The sequence below is a fragment of the Physella acuta genome, unplaced genomic scaffold (assembly GCF_028476545.2).
Source record: "Physella acuta isolate Inbredline_101_S28 unplaced genomic scaffold, ASM2847654v3 ptg000820l, whole genome shotgun sequence".
In the NCBI taxonomy this organism is placed as follows: Eukaryota; Metazoa; Mollusca; class Gastropoda; family Physidae; genus Physella; species Physella acuta.
The window spans coordinates 182,559-201,403 of record NW_026732338.1 but is presented as its reverse complement, the minus strand read 5'-3'; the positions used below and the strand labels follow the sequence as shown (position 1 = coordinate 201,403).

Genomic DNA, 18,845 nt, shown 5'->3' with positions numbered 1-18,845 from the left:
GGTAGGAATTATTTGAGTAGTTGTTGTAATTGTTTCTTGTGTTGTGGTTGTAGGAATTATTTTTGTAGTTGTTGTAATTGTTTTTGGTGTTGTGGTTGTGGGAGGAATGGTTGGTGTAGCTGTCGCAATGTTTTCGGTTGTTGTGGTGGAAGGAATGGTTGGTTTAGTTGTTGTACTGGTTTCTGGTGTTGTGGTTGTAGGAATTATTTTTGTAGTTGTTGTAATTGTTTTTGGTGTGGTGGTGGTGGTGGTAGGAATGGTTGGTGCAGCTGTTGCAATGTTTTCGGTTGTTGTGGTGGAAGGAATGGTGGGTTTAGTTGTTGTAATGGTTTCTGTTGTTGTGGTTGTGGTAGGCATGGTAAGTCTAGTTGTTGTAATGGTCTCTGGTGTAGTTGTGGTGGTAGGAATTATTTTTGTAGCTGTTGTAATTGTTTCTGGTTTTGTGGGGGTGGAAGAAATGGTTGGTGTACTTGTTGTAATGTTCTCGGGTGTTGTGGTGAGATTTGGAATGGTTGTGCGATTAGTTGTTAAGGATTCTGGTTTTGTGGTTGCAGCAGAAATGGGTGGTTTTATGGTTGGTGTAAAGATGGCTTCCGGTGTTGTAATGATGGGAGAAATAGTAGATGTGCTTGTTGTCATTGTTTCTTGTGCTGTGGTTGTAATACGATTTGTTGTTGTAATGTTTTCTGCCGTTGTGGTGGTTGTAGGAATGGTTGGTGTAAGTGTTGAAATGGTCTCTGGTGTAGTTGTGTTGGTAGGAATTATTTGAGTAGTTGTTGTAATTGTTTCTTGTGTTGTGGTTGTAGGAATTATTTTTGTAGTTGTTGTAATTGTTTTTGGTGTTGTGGTTGTGGGAGGAATGGTTGGTGTAGCTGTCGCAATGTTTTCGGTTGTTGTGGTGGAAGGAATGGTTGGTTTAGTTGTTGTACTGGTTTCTGGTGTTGTGGTTGTAGGAATTATTTTTGTAGTTGTTGTAATTGTTTTTGGTGTGGTGGTGGTGGTGGTAGGAATGGTTGGTGCAGCTGTTGCAATGTTTTCGGTTGTTGTGGTGGAAGGAATGGTGGGTTTAGTTGTTGTAATGGTTTCTGTTGTTGTGGTTGTGGTAGGCATGGTTAGTCTAGTTGTTGTAATGGTCTCTGGTGTAGTTGTGGTGGTAGGAATTATTTTTGTAGCTGTTGTAATTGTTTCTGGTTTTGTGGTGGTGGAAGAAATGGTTGGTGTACTTGCTGTAATGTTCTCGGGTGTTGTGGTGAGATTTGGAATGGTTGTGCGATTAGTTGTTAAGGATTCTGGTTTTGTGGTTGCAGCAGTAATGGGTGGTTTTATGGTTGGTGTAAATATGGCTTCCGGTGTTGTAATGATGGGAGGAATAGTAGATGTGCTTGTTGTCATTGTTTCTTGTGCTGTGGTTGTAATACGATTTGTTGTTGTAATGTTTTCTGCCGTTGTGGTGGTTGTAGGAATGGTTGGTGTAAGTGTTGAAATGGTCTCTGGTGTAGTTGTGGTGGTAGGAATTATTTGAGTAGTTGTTGTAATTGTTTCTTGTGTTGTGGTTGTAGGAATTATTTTTGTAGTTGTTGTAATTGTTTTTGGTGTTGTGGTTGTGGGAGGAATGGTTGGTGTAGCTGTCGCAATGTTTTCGGTTGTTGTGGTGGAAGGAATGGTTGGTTTAGTTGTTGTACTGGTTTCTGGTGTTGTGGTTGTAGGAATTATTTTTGTAGTTGTTGTAATTGTTTTTGGTGTGGTGGTGGTGGTGGTAGGAATGGTTGGTGCAGCTGTTGCAATGTTTTCGGTTGTTGTGGTGGAAGGAATGGTGGGTTTAGTTGTTGTAATGGTTTCTGTTGTTGTGGTTGTGGTAGGCATGGTTAGTCTAGTTGTTGTAATGGTCTCTGGTGTAGTTGTGGTGGTAGGAATTATTTTTGTAGCTGTTGTAATTGTTTCTGGTTTTGTGGTGGTGGAAGAAATGGTTGGTGTACTTGTTGTAATGTTCTCGGGTGTTGTGGTGAGATTTGGAATGGTTGTGCGATTAGTTGTTAAGGATTCTGGTTTTGTGGTTGCAGCAGTAATGGGTGGTTTTATGGTTGGTGTAAAGATGGCTTCCGGTGTTGTAATTATGGGAGGAATAGTAGATGTGCTTGTTGTCATTGTTTCTTGTGCTGTGGTTGTAATACGATTTGTTGTTGTAATGTTTTCTGCCGTTGTGGTGGTTGTAGGAATGGTTGGTGTAAGTGTTGAAATGGTCTCTGGTGTAGTTGTGGTGGTAGGAATTATTTTTGTAGTTGTTGTAATTGTTTTTGGTGTTGTGGTTGTGGGAGGAATGGTTGGTTTAGCTGTCGCAATGTTTTCGGTTGTTGTGGTGGAAGGAATGGTTGGTTTAGTTGTTGTACTGGTTTCTGGTGTTGTGGTTGTAGGAATTATTTTTGTAGTTGTTGTAATTGTTTTTGGTGTGGTGGTGGTGGTGGTAGGAATGGTTGGTGCAGCTGTTGCAATGTTTTCGGTTGTTGTGGTGGAAGGAATGGTGGGTTTAGTTGTTGTAATGGTTTCTGTTGTTGTGGTTGTGGTAGGCATGGTTAGTCTAGTTGTTGTAATGGTCTCTGGTGTAGTTGTGGTGGTAGGAATTATTTTTGTAGCTGTTGTAATTGTTTCTGGTTTTGTGGTGGTGGAAGAAATGGTTGGTGTACTTGTTGTAATGTTCTCGGGTGTTGTGGTGAGATTTGGAATGGTTGTGCGATTAGTTGTTAAGGATTCTGGTTTTGTGGTTGCAGCAGTAATGGGTGGTTTTATGGTTGGTGTAAAGATGGCTTCCGGTGTTGTAATGATGGGAGGAATAGTAGATGTGCTTGTTGTCATTGTTTCTTGTGCTGTGGTTGTAATACGATTTGTTGTTGTAATGTTTTCTGCCGTTGTGGTGGTTGTAGGAATGGTTGGTGTAAGTGTTGAAATGGTCTCTGGTGTAGTTGTGGTGGTAGGAATTATTTGAGTAGTTGTTGTAATTGTTTCTTGTGTTGTGGTTGTAGGAATTATTTTTGTAGTTGTTGTAATTGTTTTTGGTGTTGTGGTTGTGGGAGGAATGGTTGGTGTAGCTGTCGCAATGTTTTCGGTTGTTGTGGTGGAAGGAATGGTTGGTTTAGTTGTTGTACTGGTTTCTGGTGTTGTGGTTGTAGGAATTATTTTTGTAGTTGTTGTAATTGTTTTTGGTGTGGTGGTGGTGGTGGTAGGAATGGTTGGTGCAGCTGTTGCAATGTTTTCGGTTGTTGTGGTGGAAGGAATGGTGGGTTTAGTTGTTGTAATGGTTTCTGTTGTTGTGGTTGTGGTAGGCATGGTTAGTCTAGTTGTTGTAATGGTCTCTGGTGTAGTTGTGGTGGTAGGAATTATTTTTGTAGCTGTTGTAATTGTTTCTGGTTTTGTGGTGGTGGAAGAAATGGTTGGTGTACTTGTTGTAATGTTCTCGGGTGTTGTGGTGAGATTTGGAATGGTTGTGCGATTAGTTGTTAAGGATTCTGGTTTTGTGGTTGCAGCAGTAATGGGTGGTTTTATGGTTGGTGTAAAGATGGCTTCCGGTGTTGTAATGATGGGAGGAATAGTAGATGTGCTTGTTGTCATTGTTTCTTGTGCTGTGGTTGTAATACGATTTGTTGTTGTAATGTTTTCTGCCGTTGTGGTGGTTGTAGGAATGGTTGGTGTAAGTGTTGAAATGGTCTCTGGTGTAGTTGTGGTGGTAGGAATTATTTGAGTAGTTGTTGTAATTGTTTCTTGTGTTGTGGTTGTAGGAATTATTTTTGTAGTTGTTGTAATTGTTTTTGGTGTTGTGGTTGTGGGAGGAATGGTTGGTGTAGCTGTCGCAATGTTTTCGGTTGTTGTGGTGGAAGGAATGGTTGGTTTAGTTGTTGTAATGGTTTCTGTTGTTGTGGTTGTGGTAGGCATGGTTAGTCTAGTTGTTGTAATGGTCTCTGGTGTAGTTGTGGTGGTAGGAATTTTTTTTGTAGCTGTTGTAATTGTTTCTGGTTTTGTGGTGGTGGAAGAAATGGTTGGTGTACTTGTTGTAATGTTCTCGGGTGTTGTGGTGAGATTTGGAATGGTTGTGCGATTAGTTGTTAAGGATTCTGGTTTTGTGGTTGCAGCAGAAATGGGTGGTTTTATGGTTGGTGTAAAGATGGCTTCCGGTGTTGTAATGATGGGAGAAATAGTAGATGTGCTTGTTGTCATTGTTTCTTGTGCTGTGGTTGTAATACGATTTGTTGTTGTAATGTTTTCTGCCGTTGTGGTGGTTGTAGGAATGGTTGGTGTAAGTGTTGAAATGGTCTCTGGTGTAGTTGTGGTGGTAGGAATTATTTGAGTAGTTGTTGTAATTGTTTCTTGTGTTGTGGTTGTAGGAATTATTTTTGTAGTTGTTGTAATTGTTTTTGGTGTTGTGGTTGTGGGAGGAATGGTTGGTGTAGCTGTCGCAATGTTTTCGGTTGTTGTGGTGGAAGGAATGGTTGGTTTAGTTGTTGTACTGGTTTCTGGTGTTGTGGTTGTAGGAATTATTTTTGTAGTTGTTGTAATTGTTTTTGGTGTGGTGGTGGTGGTGGTAGGAATGGTTGGTGCAGCTGTTGCAATGTTTTCGGTTGTTGTGGTGGAAGGAATGGTGGGTTTAGTTGTTGTAATGGTTTCTGTTGTTGTGGTTGTGGTAGGCATGGTTAGTCTAGTTGTTGTAATGGTCTCTGGTGTAGTTGTGGTGGTAGGAATTATTTTTGTAGCTGTTGTAATTGTTTCTGGTTTTGTGGGGGTGGAAGAAATGGTTGGTGTACTTGTTGTAATGTTCTCGGGTGTTGTGGTGAGATTTGGAATGGTTGTGCGATTAGTTGTTAAGGATTCTGGTTTTGTGGTTGCAGCAGAAATGGGTGGTTTTATGGTTGGTGTAAAGATGGCTTCCGGTGTTGTAATGATGGGAGAAATAGTAGATGTGCTTGTTGTCATTGTTTCTTGTGCTGTGGTTGTAATACGATTTGTTGTTGTAATGTTTTCTGCCGTTGTGGTGGTTGTAGGAATGGTTGGTGTAAGTGTTGAAATGGTCTCTGGTGTAGTTGTGTTGGTAGGAATTATTTGAGTAGTTGTTGTAATTGTTTCTTGTGTTGTGGTTGTAGGAATTATTTTTGTAGTTGTTGTAATTGTTTTTGGTGTTGTGGTTGTGGGAGGAATGGTTGGTGTAGCTGTCGCAATGTTTTCGGTTGTTGTGGTGGAAGGAATGGTTGGTTTAGTTGTTGTACTGGTTTCTGGTGTTGTGGTTGTAGGAATTATTTTTGTAGTTGTTGTAATTGTTTTTGGTGTGGTGGTGGTGGTGGTAGGAATGGTTGGTGCAGCTGTTGCAATGTTTTCGGTTGTTGTGGTGGAAGGAATGGTGGGTTTAGTTGTTGTAATGGTTTCTGTTGTTGTGGTTGTGGTAGGCATGGTTAGTCTAGTTGTTGTAATGGTCTCTGGTGTAGTTGTGGTGGTAGGAATTATTTTTGTAGCTGTTGTAATTGTTTCTGGTTTTGTGGTGGTGGAAGAAATGGTTGGTGTACTTGCTGTAATGTTCTCGGGTGTTGTGGTGAGATTTGGAATGGTTGTGCGATTAGTTGTTAAGGATTCTGGTTTTGTGGTTGCAGCAGTAATGGGTGGTTTTATGGTTGGTGTAAATATGGCTTCCGGTGTTGTAATGATGGGAGGAATAGTAGATGTGCTTGTTGTCATTGTTTCTTGTGCTGTGGTTGTAATACGATTTGTTGTTGTAATGTTTTCTGCCGTTGTGGTGGTTGTAGGAATGGTTGGTGTAAGTGTTGAAATGGTCTCTGGTGTAGTTGTGGTGGTAGGAATTATTTGAGTAGTTGTTGTAATTGTTTCTTGTGTTGTGGTTGTAGGAATTATTTTTGTAGTTGTTGTAATTGTTTTTGGTGTTGTGGTTGTGGGAGGAATGGTTGGTGTAGCTGTCGCAATGTTTTCGGTTGTTGTGGTGGAAGGAATGGTTGGTTTAGTTGTTGTACTGGTTTCTGGTGTTGTGGTTGTAGGAATTATTTTTGTAGTTGTTGTAATTGTTTTTGGTGTGGTGGTGGTGGTGGTAGGAATGGTTGGTGCAGCTGTTGCAATGTTTTCGGTTGTTGTGGTGGAAGGAATGGTGGGTTTAGTTGTTGTAATGGTTTCTGTTGTTGTGGTTGTGGTAGGCATGGTTAGTCTAGTTGTTGTAATGGTCTCTGGTGTAGTTGTGGTGGTAGGAATTATTTTTGTAGCTGTTGTAATTGTTTCTGGTTTTGTGGTGGTGGAAGAAATGGTTGGTGTACTTGTTGTAATGTTCTCGGGTGTTGTGGTGAGATTTGGAATGGTTGTGCGATTAGTTGTTAAGGATTCTGGTTTTGTGGTTGCAGCAGTAATGGGTGGTTTTATGGTTGGTGTAAAGATGGCTTCCGGTGTTGTAATTATGGGAGGAATAGTAGATGTGCTTGTTGTCATTGTTTCTTGTGCTGTGGTTGTAATACGATTTGTTGTTGTAATGTTTTCTGCCGTTGTGGTGGTTGTAGGAATGGTTGGTGTAAGTGTTGAAATGGTCTCTGGTGTAGTTGTGGTGGTAGGAATTATTTTTGTAGTTGTTGTAATTGTTTTTGGTGTTGTGGTTGTGGGAGGAATGGTTGGTGTAGCTGTCGCAATGTTTTCGGTTGTTGTGGTGGAAGGAATGGTTGGTTTAGTTGTTGTACTGGTTTCTGGTGTTGTGGTTGTAGGAATTATTTTTGTAGTTGTTGTAATTGTTTTTGGTGTGGTGGTGGTGGTGGTAGGAATGGTTGGTGCAGCTGTTGCAATGTTTTCGGTTGTTGTGGTGGAAGGAATGGTGGGTTTAGTTGTTGTAATGGTTTCTGTTGTTGTGGTTGTGGTAGGCATGGTTAGTCTAGTTGTTGTAATGGTCTCTGGTGTAGTTGTGGTGGTAGGAATTATTTTTGTAGCTGTTGTAATTGTTTCTGGTTTTGTGGTGGTGGAAGAAATGGTTGGTGTACTTGTTGTAATGTTCTCGGGTGTTGTGGTGAGATTTGGAATGGTTGTGCGATTAGTTGTTAAGGATTCTGGTTTTGTGGTTGCAGCAGTAATGGGTGGTTTTATGGTTGGTGTAAAGATGGCTTCCGGTGTTGTAATGATGGGAGGAATAGTAGATGTGCTTGTTGTCATTGTTTCTTGTGCTGTGGTTGTAATACGATTTGTTGTTGTAATGTTTTCTGCCGTTGTGGTGGTTGTAGGAATGGTTGGTGTAAGTGTTGAAATGGTCTCTGGTGTAGTTGTGGTGGTAGGAATTATTTGAGTAGTTGTTGTAATTGTTTCTTGTGTTGTGGTTGTAGGAATTATTTTTGTAGTTGTTGTAATTGTTTTTGGTGTTGTGGTTGTGGGAGGAATGGTTGGTGTAGCTGTCGCAATGTTTTCGGTTGTTGTGGTGGAAGGAATGGTTGGTTTAGTTGTTGTACTGGTTTCTGGTGTTGTGGTTGTAGGAATTATTTTTGTAGTTGTTGTAATTGTTTTTGGTGTGGTGGTGGTGGTGGTAGGAATGGTTGGTGCAGCTGTTGCAATGTTTTCGGTTGTTGTGGTGGAAGGAATGGTGGGTTTAGTTGTTGTAATGGTTTCTGTTGTTGTGGTTGTGGTAGGCATGGTTAGTCTAGTTGTTGTAATGGTCTCTGGTGTAGTTGTGGTGGTAGGAATTATTTTTGTAGCTGTTGTAATTGTTTCTGGTTTTGTGGTGGTGGAAGAAATCGTTGGTGTACTTGTTGTAATGTTCTCGGGTGTTGTGGTGAGATTTGGAATGGTTGTGCGATTAGTTGTTAAGGATTCTGGTTTTGTGGTTGCAGCAGTAATGGGTGGTTTTATGGTTGGTGTAAAGATGGCTTCCGGTGTTGTAATGATGGGAGGAATAGTAGATGTGCTTGTTGTCATTGTTTCTTGTGCTGTGGTTGTAATACGATTTGTTGTTGTAATGTTTTCTGCCGTTGTGGTGGTTGTAGGAATGGTTGGTGTAAGTGTTGAAATGGTCTCTGGTGTAGTTGTGGTGGTAGGAATTATTTGAGTAGTTGTTGTAATTGTTTCTTGTGTTGTGGTTGTAGGAATTATTTTTGTAGTTGTTGTAATTGTTTTTGGTGTTGTGGTTGTGGGAGGAATGGTTGGTGTAGCTGTCGCAATGTTTTCGGTTGTTGTGGTGGAAGGAATGGTTGGTTTAGTTGTTGTACTGGTTTCTGGTGTTGTGGTTGTAGGAATTATTTTTGTAGTTGTTGTAATTGTTTTTGGTGTGGTGGTGGTGGTGGTAGGAATGGTTGGTGCAGCTGTTGCAATGTTTTCGGTTGTTGTGGTGGAAGGAATGGTGGGTTTAGTTGTTGTAATGGTTTCTGTTGTTGTGGTTGTGGTAGGCATGGTTAGTCTAGTTGTTGTAATGGTCTCTGGTGTAGTTGTGGTGGTAGGAATTATTTTTGTAGCTGTTGTAATTGTTTCTGGTTTTGTGGTGGTGGAAGAAATGGTTGGTGTACTTGTTGTAATGTTCTCGGGTGTTGTGGTGAGATTTGGAATGGTTGTGCGATTAGTTGTTAAGGATTCTGGTTTTTTGGTTGCAGCAGAAATGGGTGGTTTTATGGTTGGTGTAAAGATGGCTTCCGGTGTTGTAATGATGGGAGAAATAGTAGATGTGCTTGTTGTCATTGTTTCTTGTGCTGTGGTTGTAATACGATTTGTTGTTGTAATGTTTTCTGCCGTTGTGGTGGTTGTAGGAATGGTTGGTGTAAGTGTTGAAATGGTCTCTGGTGTAGTTGTGGTGGTAGGAATTATTTGAGTAGTTGTTGTAATTGTTTCTTGTGTTGTGGTTGTAGGAATTATTTTTGTAGTTGTTGTAATTGTTTTTGGTGTTGTGGTTGTGGGAGGAATGGTTGGTGTAGCTGTCGCAATGTTTTCGGTTGTTGTGGTGGAAGGAATGGTTGGTTTAGTTGTTGTACTGGTTTCTGGTGTTGTGGTTGTAGGAATTATTTTTGTAGTTGTTGTAATTGTTTTTGGTGTGGTGGTGGTGGTGGTAGGAATGGTTGGTGCAGCTGTTGCAATGTTTTCGGTTGTTGTGGTGGAAGGAATGGTGGGTTTAGTTGTTGTAATGGTTTCTGTTGTTGTGGTTGTGGTAGGCATGGTTAGTCTAGTTGTTGTAATGGTCTCTGGTGTAGTTGTGGTGGTAGGAATTATTTTTGTAGCTGTTGTAATTGTTTCTGGTTTTGTGGTGGTGGAAGAAATCGTTGGTGTACTTGTTGTAATGTTCTCGGGTGTTGTGGTGAGATTTGGAATGGTTGTGCGATTAGTTGTTAAGGATTCTGGTTTTTTGGTTGCAGCAGAAATGGGTGGTTTTATGGTTGGTGTAAAGATGGCTTCCGGTGTTGTAATGATGGGAGAAATAGTAGATGTGCTTGTTGTCATTGTTTCTTGTGCTGTGGTTGTAATACGATTTGTTGTTGTAATGTTTTCTGCCGTTGTGGTGGTTGTAGGAATGGTTGGTGTAAGTGTTGAAATGGTCTCTGGTGTAGTTGTGGTGGTAGGAATTATTTGAGTAGTTGTTGTAATTGTTTCTTGTGTTGTGGTTGTAGGAATTATTTTTGTAGTTGTTGTAATTGTTTTTGGTGTTGTGGTTGTGGGAGGAATGGTTGGTGTAGCTGTCGCAATGTTTTCGGTTGTTGTGGTGGAAGGAATGGTTGGTTTAGTTGTTGTACTGGTTTCTGGTGTTGTGGTTGTAGGAATTATTTTTGTAGTTGTTGTAATTGTTTTTGGTGTGGTGGTGGTGGTGGTAGGAATGGTTGGTGCAGCTGTTGCAATGTTTTCGGTTGTTGTGGTGGAAGGAATGGTGGGTTTAGTTGTTGTAATGGTTTCTGTTGTTGTGGTTGTGGTAGGCATGGTTAGTCTAGTTGTTGTAATGGTCTCTGGTGTAGTTGTGGTGGTAGGAATTATTTTTGTAGCTGTTGTAATTGTTTCTGGTTTTGTGGTGGTGGAAGAAATCGTTGGTGTACTTGTTGTAATGTTCTCGGGTGTTGTGGTGAGATTTGGAATGGTTGTGCGATTAGTTGTTAAGGATTCTGGTTTTGTGGTTGCAGCAGTAATGGGTGGTTTTATGGTTGGTGTAAAGATGGCTTCCGGTGTTGTAATTATGGGAGGAATAGTAGATGTGCTTGTTGTCATTGTTTCTTGTGCTGTGGTTGTAATACGATTTGTTGTTGTAATGTTTTCTGCCGTTGTGGTGGTTGTAGGAATGGTTGGTGTAAGTGTTGAAATGGTCTCTGGTGTAGTTGTGGTGGTAGGAATTATTTGAGTAGTTGTTGTAATTGTTTCTTGTGTTGTGGTTGTAGGAATTATTTTTGTAGTTGTTGTAATTGTTTTTGGTGTTGTGGTTGTGGGAGGAATGGTTGGTGTAGCTGTCGCAATGTTTTCGGTTGTTGTGGTGGAAGGAATGGTTGGTTTAGTTGTTGTACTGGTTTCTGGTGTTGTGGTTGTAGGAATTATTTTTGTAGTTGTTGTAATTGTTTTTGGTGTGGTGGTGGTGGTGGTAGGAATGGTTGGTGCAGCTGTTGCAATGTTTTCGGTTGTTGTGGTGGAAGGAATGGTGGGTTTAGTTGTTGTAATGGTTTCTGTTGTTGTGGTTGTGGTAGGCATGGTTAGTCTAGTTGTTGTAATGGTCTCTGGTGTAGTTGTGGTGGTAGGAATTATTTTTGTAGCTGTTGTAATTGTTTCTGGTTTTGTGGTGGTGGAAGAAATGGTTGGTGTACTTGTTGTAATGTTCTCGGGTGTTGTGGTGAGATTTGGAATGGTTGTGCGATTAGTTGTTAAGGATTCTGGTTTTTTGGTTGCAGCAGAAATGGGTGGTTTTATGGTTGGTGTAAAGATGGCTTCCGGTGTTGTAATGATGGGAGAAATAGTAGATGTGCTTGTTGTCATTGTTTCTTGTGCTGTGGTTGTAATACGATTTGTTGTTGTAATGTTTTCTGCCGTTGTGGTGGTTGTAGGAATGGTTGGTGTAAGTGTTGAAATGGTCTCTGGTGTAGTTGTGGTGGTAGGAATTATTTGAGTAGTTGTTGTAATTGTTTCTTGTGTTGTGGTTGTAGGAATTATTTTTGTAGTTGTTGTAATTGTTTTTGGTGTTGTGGTTGTGGGAGGAATGGTTGGTGTAGCTGTCGCAATGTTTTCGGTTGTTGTGGTGGAAGGAATGGTTGGTTTAGTTGTTGTACTGGTTTCTGGTGTTGTGGTTGTAGGAATTATTTTTGTAGTTGTTGTAATTGTTTTTGGTGTGGTGGTGGTGGTGGTAGGAATGGTTGGTGCAGCTGTTGCAATGTTTTCGGTTGTTGTGGTGGAAGGAATGGTGGGTTTAGTTGTTGTAATGGTTTCTGTTGTTGTGGTTGTGGTAGGCATGGTTAGTCTAGTTGTTGTAATGGTCTCTGGTGTAGTTGTGGTGGTAGGAATTATTTTTGTAGCTGTTGTAATTGTTTCTGGTTTTGTGGTGGTGGAAGAAATGGTTGGTGTACTTGTTGTAATGTTCTCGGGTGTTGTGGTGAGATTTGGAATGGTTGTGCGATTAGTTGTTAAGGATTCTGGTTTTGTGGTTGCAGCAGTAATGGGTGGTTTTATGGTTGGTGTAAAGATGGCTTCCGGTGTTGTAATGATGGGAGGAATAGTAGATGTGCTTGTTGTCATTGTTTCTTGTGCTGTGGTTGTAATACGATTTGTTGTTGTAATGTTTTCTGCCGTTGTGGTGGTTGTAGGAATGGTTGGTGTAAGTGTTGAAATGGTCTCTGGTGTAGTTGTGGTGGTAGGAATTATTTGAGTAGTTGTTGTAATTGTTTCTTGTGTTGTGGTTGTAGGAATTATTTTTGTAGTTGTTGTAATTGTTTTTGGTGTTGTGGTTGTGGGAGGAATGGTTGGTGTAGCTGTCGCAATGTTTTCGGTTGTTAGGGTGGAAGGAAGGGCTGGTTTAGTTGTTGTACTGGTTTCTGGTGTTGTGGTTGTAGGAATTATTTTTGTAGTTGTTGTAATTGTTTTTGGTTTGGTGGTGGTGGTAGGAATGGTTGGTGCAGCTGTTGCAATGTTTTCGGTTGTTGTGGTAGAAGGAATGGTGGGTTTAGTTGTTGTAATGGTTTCTGTTGTTGTGGTTGTGGTAGGCATGGTTAGTCTAGTTGTTGTAATGGTCTCTGGTGTAGTTGTGGTGGTAGGAATTATTTTTGTAGCTGTTGTAATTGTTTCTGGTTTTGTGGTGGTGGAAGAAATGGTTGGTGTACTTGTTGTAATGTTCTCGGGTGTTGTGGTGAGATTTGGAATGGTTGTGCGATTAGTTGTTAAGGATTCTGGTTTTGTGGTTGCAGCAGTAATGGGTGGTTTTATGGTTGGTGTAAAGATGGCTTCCGGTGTTGTAATGATGGGAGGAATAGTAGATGTGCTTGTTGTCATTGTTTCTTGTGCTGTGGTTATAATACGATTTGTTGTTGTAATGTTTTCTGCCGTTGTGGTGGTTGTAGGAATGGTTGGTGTAAGTGTTGAAATGGTCTCTGGTGTAGTTGTGTTAGTAGGAATTATTTGAGTAGTTGTTGTAATTGTTTCTTGTGTTGTGGTTGTAGGAATTATTTTTGTAGTTGTTGTAATTGTTTTTGGTGTTGTGGTTGTGGGAGGAATGGTTGGTGTAGCTGTCGCAATGTTTTCGGTTGTTGTGGTGGAAGGAATGGTTGGTTTAGTTGTTGTACTGGTTTCTGGTGTTGTGGTTGTAGGAATTATTTTTGTAGTTGTTGTAATTGTTTTTGGTGTGGTAGTGGTGGTAGGAATGGTTAGTGCAGCTGTTGCAATGTTTTCGGTTGTTGTGGTGGAAGGAATGGTGGGTTTAGTTGTTGTAATGGTTTCTGTTGTTGTGGTTGTGGTAGGCATGGTTAGTCTAGTTGTTGTAATGGTCTCTGGTGTAGTTGTGGTGGTAGGAATTATTTTTGTAGCTGTTGTAATTGTTTCTGGTTTTGTGGTGGTGGAAGAAATGGTTGGTGTACTTGTTGTAATGTTCTCGGGTGTTGTGGTGAGATTTGGAATGGTTGTGCGATTAGTTGTTAAGGATTCTGGTTTTTTGGTTGCAGCAGAAATGGGTGGTTTTATGGTTGGTGTAAAGATGGCTTCCGGTGTTGTAATGATGGGAGAAATAGTAGATGTGCTTGTTGTCATTGTTTCTTGTGCTGTGGTTGTAATACGATTTGTTGTTGTAATGTTTTCTGCCGTTGTGGTGGTTGTAGGAATGGTTGGTGTAAGTGTTGAAATGGTCTCTGGTGTAGTTGTGGTGGTAGGAATTATTTGAGTAGTTGTTGTAATTGTTTCTTGTGTTGTGGTTGTAGGAATTATTTTTGTAGTTGTTGTAATTGTTTTTGGTGTTGTGGTTGTGGGAGGAATGGTTGGTGTAGCTGTCGCAATGTTTTCGGTTGTTGTGGTGGAAGGAATGGTTGGTTTAGTTGTTGTACTGGTTTCTGGTGTTGTGGTTGTAGGAATTATTTTTGTAGTTGTTGTAATTGTTTTTGGTGTGGTGGTGGTGGTGGTAGGAATGGTTGGTGCAGCTGTTGCAATGTTTTCGGTTGTTGTGGTGGAAGGAATGGTGGGTTTAGTTGTTGTAATGGTTTCTGTTGTTGTGGTTGTGGTAGGCATGGTTAGTCTAGTTGTTGTAATGGTCTCTGGTGTAGTTGTGGTGGTAGGAATTATTTTTGTAGCTGTTGTAATTGTTTCTGGTTTTGTGGTGGTGGAAGAAATGGTTGGTGTACTTGTTGTAATGTTCTCGGGTGTTGTGGTGAGATTTGGAATGGTTGTGCGATTAGTTGTTAAGGATTCTGGTTTTGTGGTTGCAGCAGTAATGGGTGGTTTTATGGTTGGTGTAAAGATGGCTTCCGGTGTTGTAATGATGGGAGGAATAGTAGATGTGCTTGTTGTCATTGTTTCTTGTGCTGTGGTTGTAATACGATTTGTTGTTGTAATGTTTTCTGCCGTTGTGGTGGTTGTAGGAATGGTTGGTGTAAGTGTTGAAATGGTCTCTGGTGTAGTTGTGGTGGTAGGAATTATTTGAGTAGTTGTTGTAATTGTTTCTTGTGTTGTGGTTGTAGGAATTATTTTTGTAGTTGTTGTAATTGTTTTTGGTGTTGTGGTTGTGGGAGGAATGGTTGGTGTAGCTGTCGCAATGTTTTCGGTTGTTAGGGTGGAAGGAAGGGCTGGTTTAGTTGTTGTACTGGTTTCTGGTGTTGTGGTTGTAGGAATTATTTTTGTAGTTGTTGTAATTGTTTTTGGTTTGGTGGTGGTGGTAGGAATGGTTGGTGCAGCTGTTGCAATGTTTTCGGTTGTTGTGGTAGAAGGAATGGTGGGTTTAGTTGTTGTAATGGTTTCTGTTGTTGTGGTTGTGGTAGGCATGGTTAGTCTAGTTGTTGTAATGGTCTCTGGTGTAGTTGTGGTGGTAGGAATTATTTTTGTAGCTGTTGTAATTGTTTCTGGTTTTGTGGTGGTGGAAGAAATGGTTGGTGTACTTGTTGTAATGTTCTCGGGTGTTGTGGTGAGATTTGGAATGGTTGTGCGATTAGTTGTTAAGGATTCTGGTTTTGTGGTTGCAGCAGTAATGGGTGGTTTTATGGTTGGTGTAAAGATGGCTTCCGGTGTTGTAATGATGGGAGGAATAGTAGATGTGCTTGTTGTCATTGTTTCTTGTGCTGTGGTTATAATACGATTTGTTGTTGTAATGTTTTCTGCCGTTGTGGTGGTTGTAGGAATGGTTGGTGTAAGTGTTGAAATGGTCTCTGGTGTAGTTGTGTTAGTAGGAATTATTTGAGTAGTTGTTGTAATTGTTTCTTGTGTTGTGGTTGTAGGAATTATTTTTGTAGTTGTTGTAATTGTTTTTGGTGTTGTGGTTGTAGGAGGAATGGTTGGTGTAGCTGTCGCAATGTTTTCGGTTGTTGTGGTGGAAGGAATGGTTGGTTTAGTTGTTGTACTGGTTTCTGGTGTTGTGGTTGTAGGAATTATTTTTGTAGTTGTTGTAATTGTTTTTGGTGTGGTAGTGGTGGTAGGAATGGTTAGTGCAGCTGTTGCAATGTTTTCGGTTGTTGTGGTGGAAGGAATGGTGGGTTTAGTTGTTGTAATGGTTTCTGTTGTTGTGGTTGTGGTAGGCATGGTTAGTCTAGTTGTTGTAATGGTCTCTGGTGTAGTTGTGGTGGTAGGAATTATTTTTGTAGCTGTTGTAATTGTTTCTGGTTTTGTGGTGGTGGAAGAAATGGTTGGTGTACTTGTTGTAATGTTCTCGGGTGTTGTGGTGAGATTTGGAATGGTTGTGCGATTAGTTGTTAAGGATTCTGGGTTTGTGGTTGCAGCAGTAATGGGTGGTTTTATGGTTGGTGTAAAGATGGCTTCCGGTGTTGTAATGATGGGAGGAATAGTAGATGTGCTTGTTGTCATTGTTTCTTGTGCTGTGGTTGTAATACGATTTGTTGTTGTAATGTTTTCTGCCGATGTGGTGGTTGTAGGAATGGTTGGTGTAAGTGTTGAAATGGTCTCTGGTGTAGTTGTGTTGGTAGGAATTATTTGAGTAGTTGTTGTAATTGTTTCTTGTGTTGTGGTTGTAGGAATTATTTTTGTAGTTGTTGTAATTGTTTTTGGTGTTGTGGTTGTGGGAGGAATGGTTGGTGTAGCTGTCGCAATGTTTTCAGTTGTTGTGGTGGAAGTAATGTTTGGTTTAGTTGTTGTACTGGTTTCTGGTGTTTTGGTTGTAGGAATTATTTTTGTAGTTGTTGTAATTGTTTTTGGTGTTGTGGTTGTGGGAGGAATGGTTGGTGTAGCTGTCGCAATGTTTTCGGTTGTTGTGGTGGAAGGAATGGTTGGTTTAGTTGTTGTACTGGTTTCTGGTGTTGTGGTTGTAGGAATTATTTTTGTAGTTGTTGTAATTGTTTTTGGTGTGGTAGTGGTGGTAGGAATGGTTAGTGCAGCTGTTGCAATGTTTTCGGTTGTTGTGGTGGAAGGAATGGTGGGTTTAGTTGTTGTAATGGTTTCTGTTGTTGTGGTTGTGGTAGGCATGGTTAGTCTAGTTGTTGCAATGGTCTCTTGTGTAGTTGTGGTGGTAGGAATTATTTTTGTAGCTGTTGTAATTGTTTCTGGTTTTGTGGTGGTGGAAGAAATGGTTGGTGTACTTGTTGTAATGTTCTCGGGTGTTGTGGTGAGATTTGGAATGGTTGTGCGATTAGTTGTTAAGGATTCTGGTTTTGTGGTTGCAGCAGTAATGGGTGGTTTTATGGTTGGTGTAAAGATGGCTTCCGGTGTTGTAATGATGGGAGGAATAGTAGATGTGCTTGTTGTCATTGTTTCTTGTGCTGTGGTTGTAATACGATTTGTTGTTGTAATGTTTTCTGCCGTTGTGGTGGTTGTAGGAATGGTTGGTGTAAGTGTTGAAATGGTCTCTGGTGTAGTTGTGGTGGTAGGAATTATTTGAGTAGTTGTTGTAATTGTTTCTTGTGTTGTGGTTGTAGGAATTATTTTTGTAGTTGTTGTAATTGTTTTTGGTGTTGTGGTTGTGGGAGGAATGGTTGGTGTAGCTGTCGCAATGTTTTCGGTTGTTGTGGTGGAAGGAATGGTTGGTTTAGTTGTTGTACTGGTTTCTGGTGTTGTGGTTGTAGGAATTATTTTTGTAGTTGTTGTAATTGTTTTTGGTGTGGTGGTGGTGGTGGTAGGAATGGTTGGTGCAGCTGTTGCAATGTTTTCGGTTGTTGTGGTGGAAGAAATGGTGGGTTTAGTTGTTGTAATGGTTTCTGTTGTTGTGGTTGTGGTAGGCATGGTTAGTGTAGTTGTTGTAATGGTCTCTGGTGTAGTTGTGGTGGTAGGAATTATTTTTGTAGCTGTTGTAATTGTTTCTGGTTTTGTGGTGGTGGAAAAAATGGTTGGTGTACTTGTTGTAATGTTCTCGGGTGTTGTGGTGAGATTTGAAATGGTTGTGCGATTAGTTGTTAAGGATTCTGGTTTTGTGGTTGCAGCAGTAATGGGTGGTTTTATGGTTGGTGCAAAGATGGCTTCCGGTGTTGTAATGATGGGAGGAATAGTAGATGTGCTTGTTGTCATTGTTTCTTGTGCTGTGGTTGTAATACGATTTGTTGTTGTAATGTTTTCTGCCGTTGTGGTGGTTGTAGGAATGGTTGGTGTAAGTGTTGAAATGGTCTCTGGTGTAGTTGTGGTGGTAGGAATTATTTGAGTAGTTGTTGTAATTGTTTCTTGTGTTGTGGTTGTAGGAATTACTTTTGTAGTTGTTGTAATTGTTTTTGGTGTTGTGGTTGTGGGAGGAATGGTTGGTGTAGCTGTCGCAATGTTTTCGGTTGTTGTGGTGGAAGGAATGGCTGGTTTAGTTGTTGTACTGGTTTCTGGTGTTGTGGTTGTAGGAATTATTTTTGTAGTTGTTGTAATTGTTTTTGGTTTGGTGGTGGTGGTAGGAATGGTTGGTGCAGCTGTTGCAATGTTTTCGGTTGTTGTGGTGGAAGGAATGGTGGGTTTAGTTGTTGTAATGGTTTCTGTTGTTGTGGTTGTGGTAGGCATGGTTAGTCTAGTTGTTGTAATGGTCTCTGGTGTAGTTGTGGTGGTAGGAATTATTTTTGTAGCTGTTGTAATTGTTTCTGGTTTTGTGGTGGTGGAAGAAATGGTTGGTGTACTTGTTGTAATGTTCTCGGGTGTTGTGGTGAGATTTGGAATGGTTGTGCGATTAGTTGTTAAGGATTCTGGTTTTGTGGTTGCAGCAGTAATGGGTGGTTTTATGGTTGGTGTAAAGATGGCTTCCGGTGTTGTAATGATGGGAGGAATAGTAGATGTGCTTGTTGTCATTGTTTCTTGTGCTGTGGTTGTAATACGATTTGTTGTTGTAATGTTTTCTGCCGTTGTGGTGGTTGTAGGAATGGTTGGTGTAAGTGTTGAAATGGTCTCTGGTGTAGTTGTGGTGGTAGGAATTATTTGAGTAGTTGTTGTAATTGTTTCTTGTGTTGTGGTTGTAGGAATTATTTTTGTAGTTGTTGTAATTGTTTTTGGTGTTGTGGTTGTGGGAGGAATGGTTGGTGTAGCTGTCGCAATGTTTTCGGTTGTTAGGGTGGAAGGAAGGGCTGGTTTAGTTGTTGTACTGGTTTCTGGTGTTGTGGTTGTAGGAATTATTTTTGTAGTTGTTGTAATTGTTTTTGGTGTGGTAGTGGTGGTAGGAATGGTTAGTGCAGCTGTTGCAATGTTTTCGGTTGTTGTGGTGGAAGGAATGGTGGGTTTAGTTGTTGTAATGGTTTCTGTTGTTGTGGTTGTGGTAGGCATGGTTAGTCTAGTTGTTGTAATGGTCTCTGGTGTAGTTGTGGTGGTAGGAATTATTTTTGTAGCTGTTGTAATTGTTTCTGGTTTTGTTGTGGTGGAAGAAATGGTTGGTGTACTTGTTGTAATGTTCTCGGGTGTTGTGGTGAGATTTGGAATGGTTGTGCGATTAGTTGTTAAGGATTCTGGTTTTGTGGTTGCAGCAGTAATGGGTGGTTTTATGGTTGGTGTAAAGATGGCTTCCGGTGTTGTAATGATGGGAGGAATAGTAGATGTGCTTGTTGTCATTGTTTCTTGTGCTGTGGTTGTAATACGATTTGTTGTTGTAATGTTTTCTACCGTTGTGGTGGTTGTAGGAATGGTTGGTGTAAGTGTTGAAATGGTCTCTGGTGTAGTTGTGGTGGTAGGAATTATTTGAGTAGTTGTTGTAATTGTTTCTTGTGTTGTGGTTGTAGGAATTGTTTTTGTAGTTGTTGTAATTGTTTTTGGTGTTGTGGTTGTGGGAGGAATGGTTGGTGTAGCTGTCGCAATGTTTTCCGTTG

The 18,845-nt window shown here is 40.6% G+C and overlaps 1 protein-coding gene across 1 annotated transcript in view; it reads right to left on the bottom strand.

The window, feature by feature from the left end:
• Window positions 1-411: 411 nt before the first annotated feature.
• The window catches only part of LOC131951673 (mucin-2-like), a gene marked incomplete at both ends in the record, with an annotated part of 30,807 nt that continues 12,373 nt past the window's right edge, over window positions 412-18,845 (bottom strand). The window contains 4 exons of the mRNA XM_059314029.1: window positions 412-471; window positions 13,651-13,695; window positions 16,174-16,554; window positions 17,626-17,673. Of these exons, the coding sequence (XP_059170012.1) occupies window positions 412-471; window positions 13,651-13,695; window positions 16,174-16,554; window positions 17,626-17,673 (534 nt within the window). The remainder of the gene's footprint in view (window positions 472-13,650; window positions 13,696-16,173; window positions 16,555-17,625; window positions 17,674-18,845) is intronic.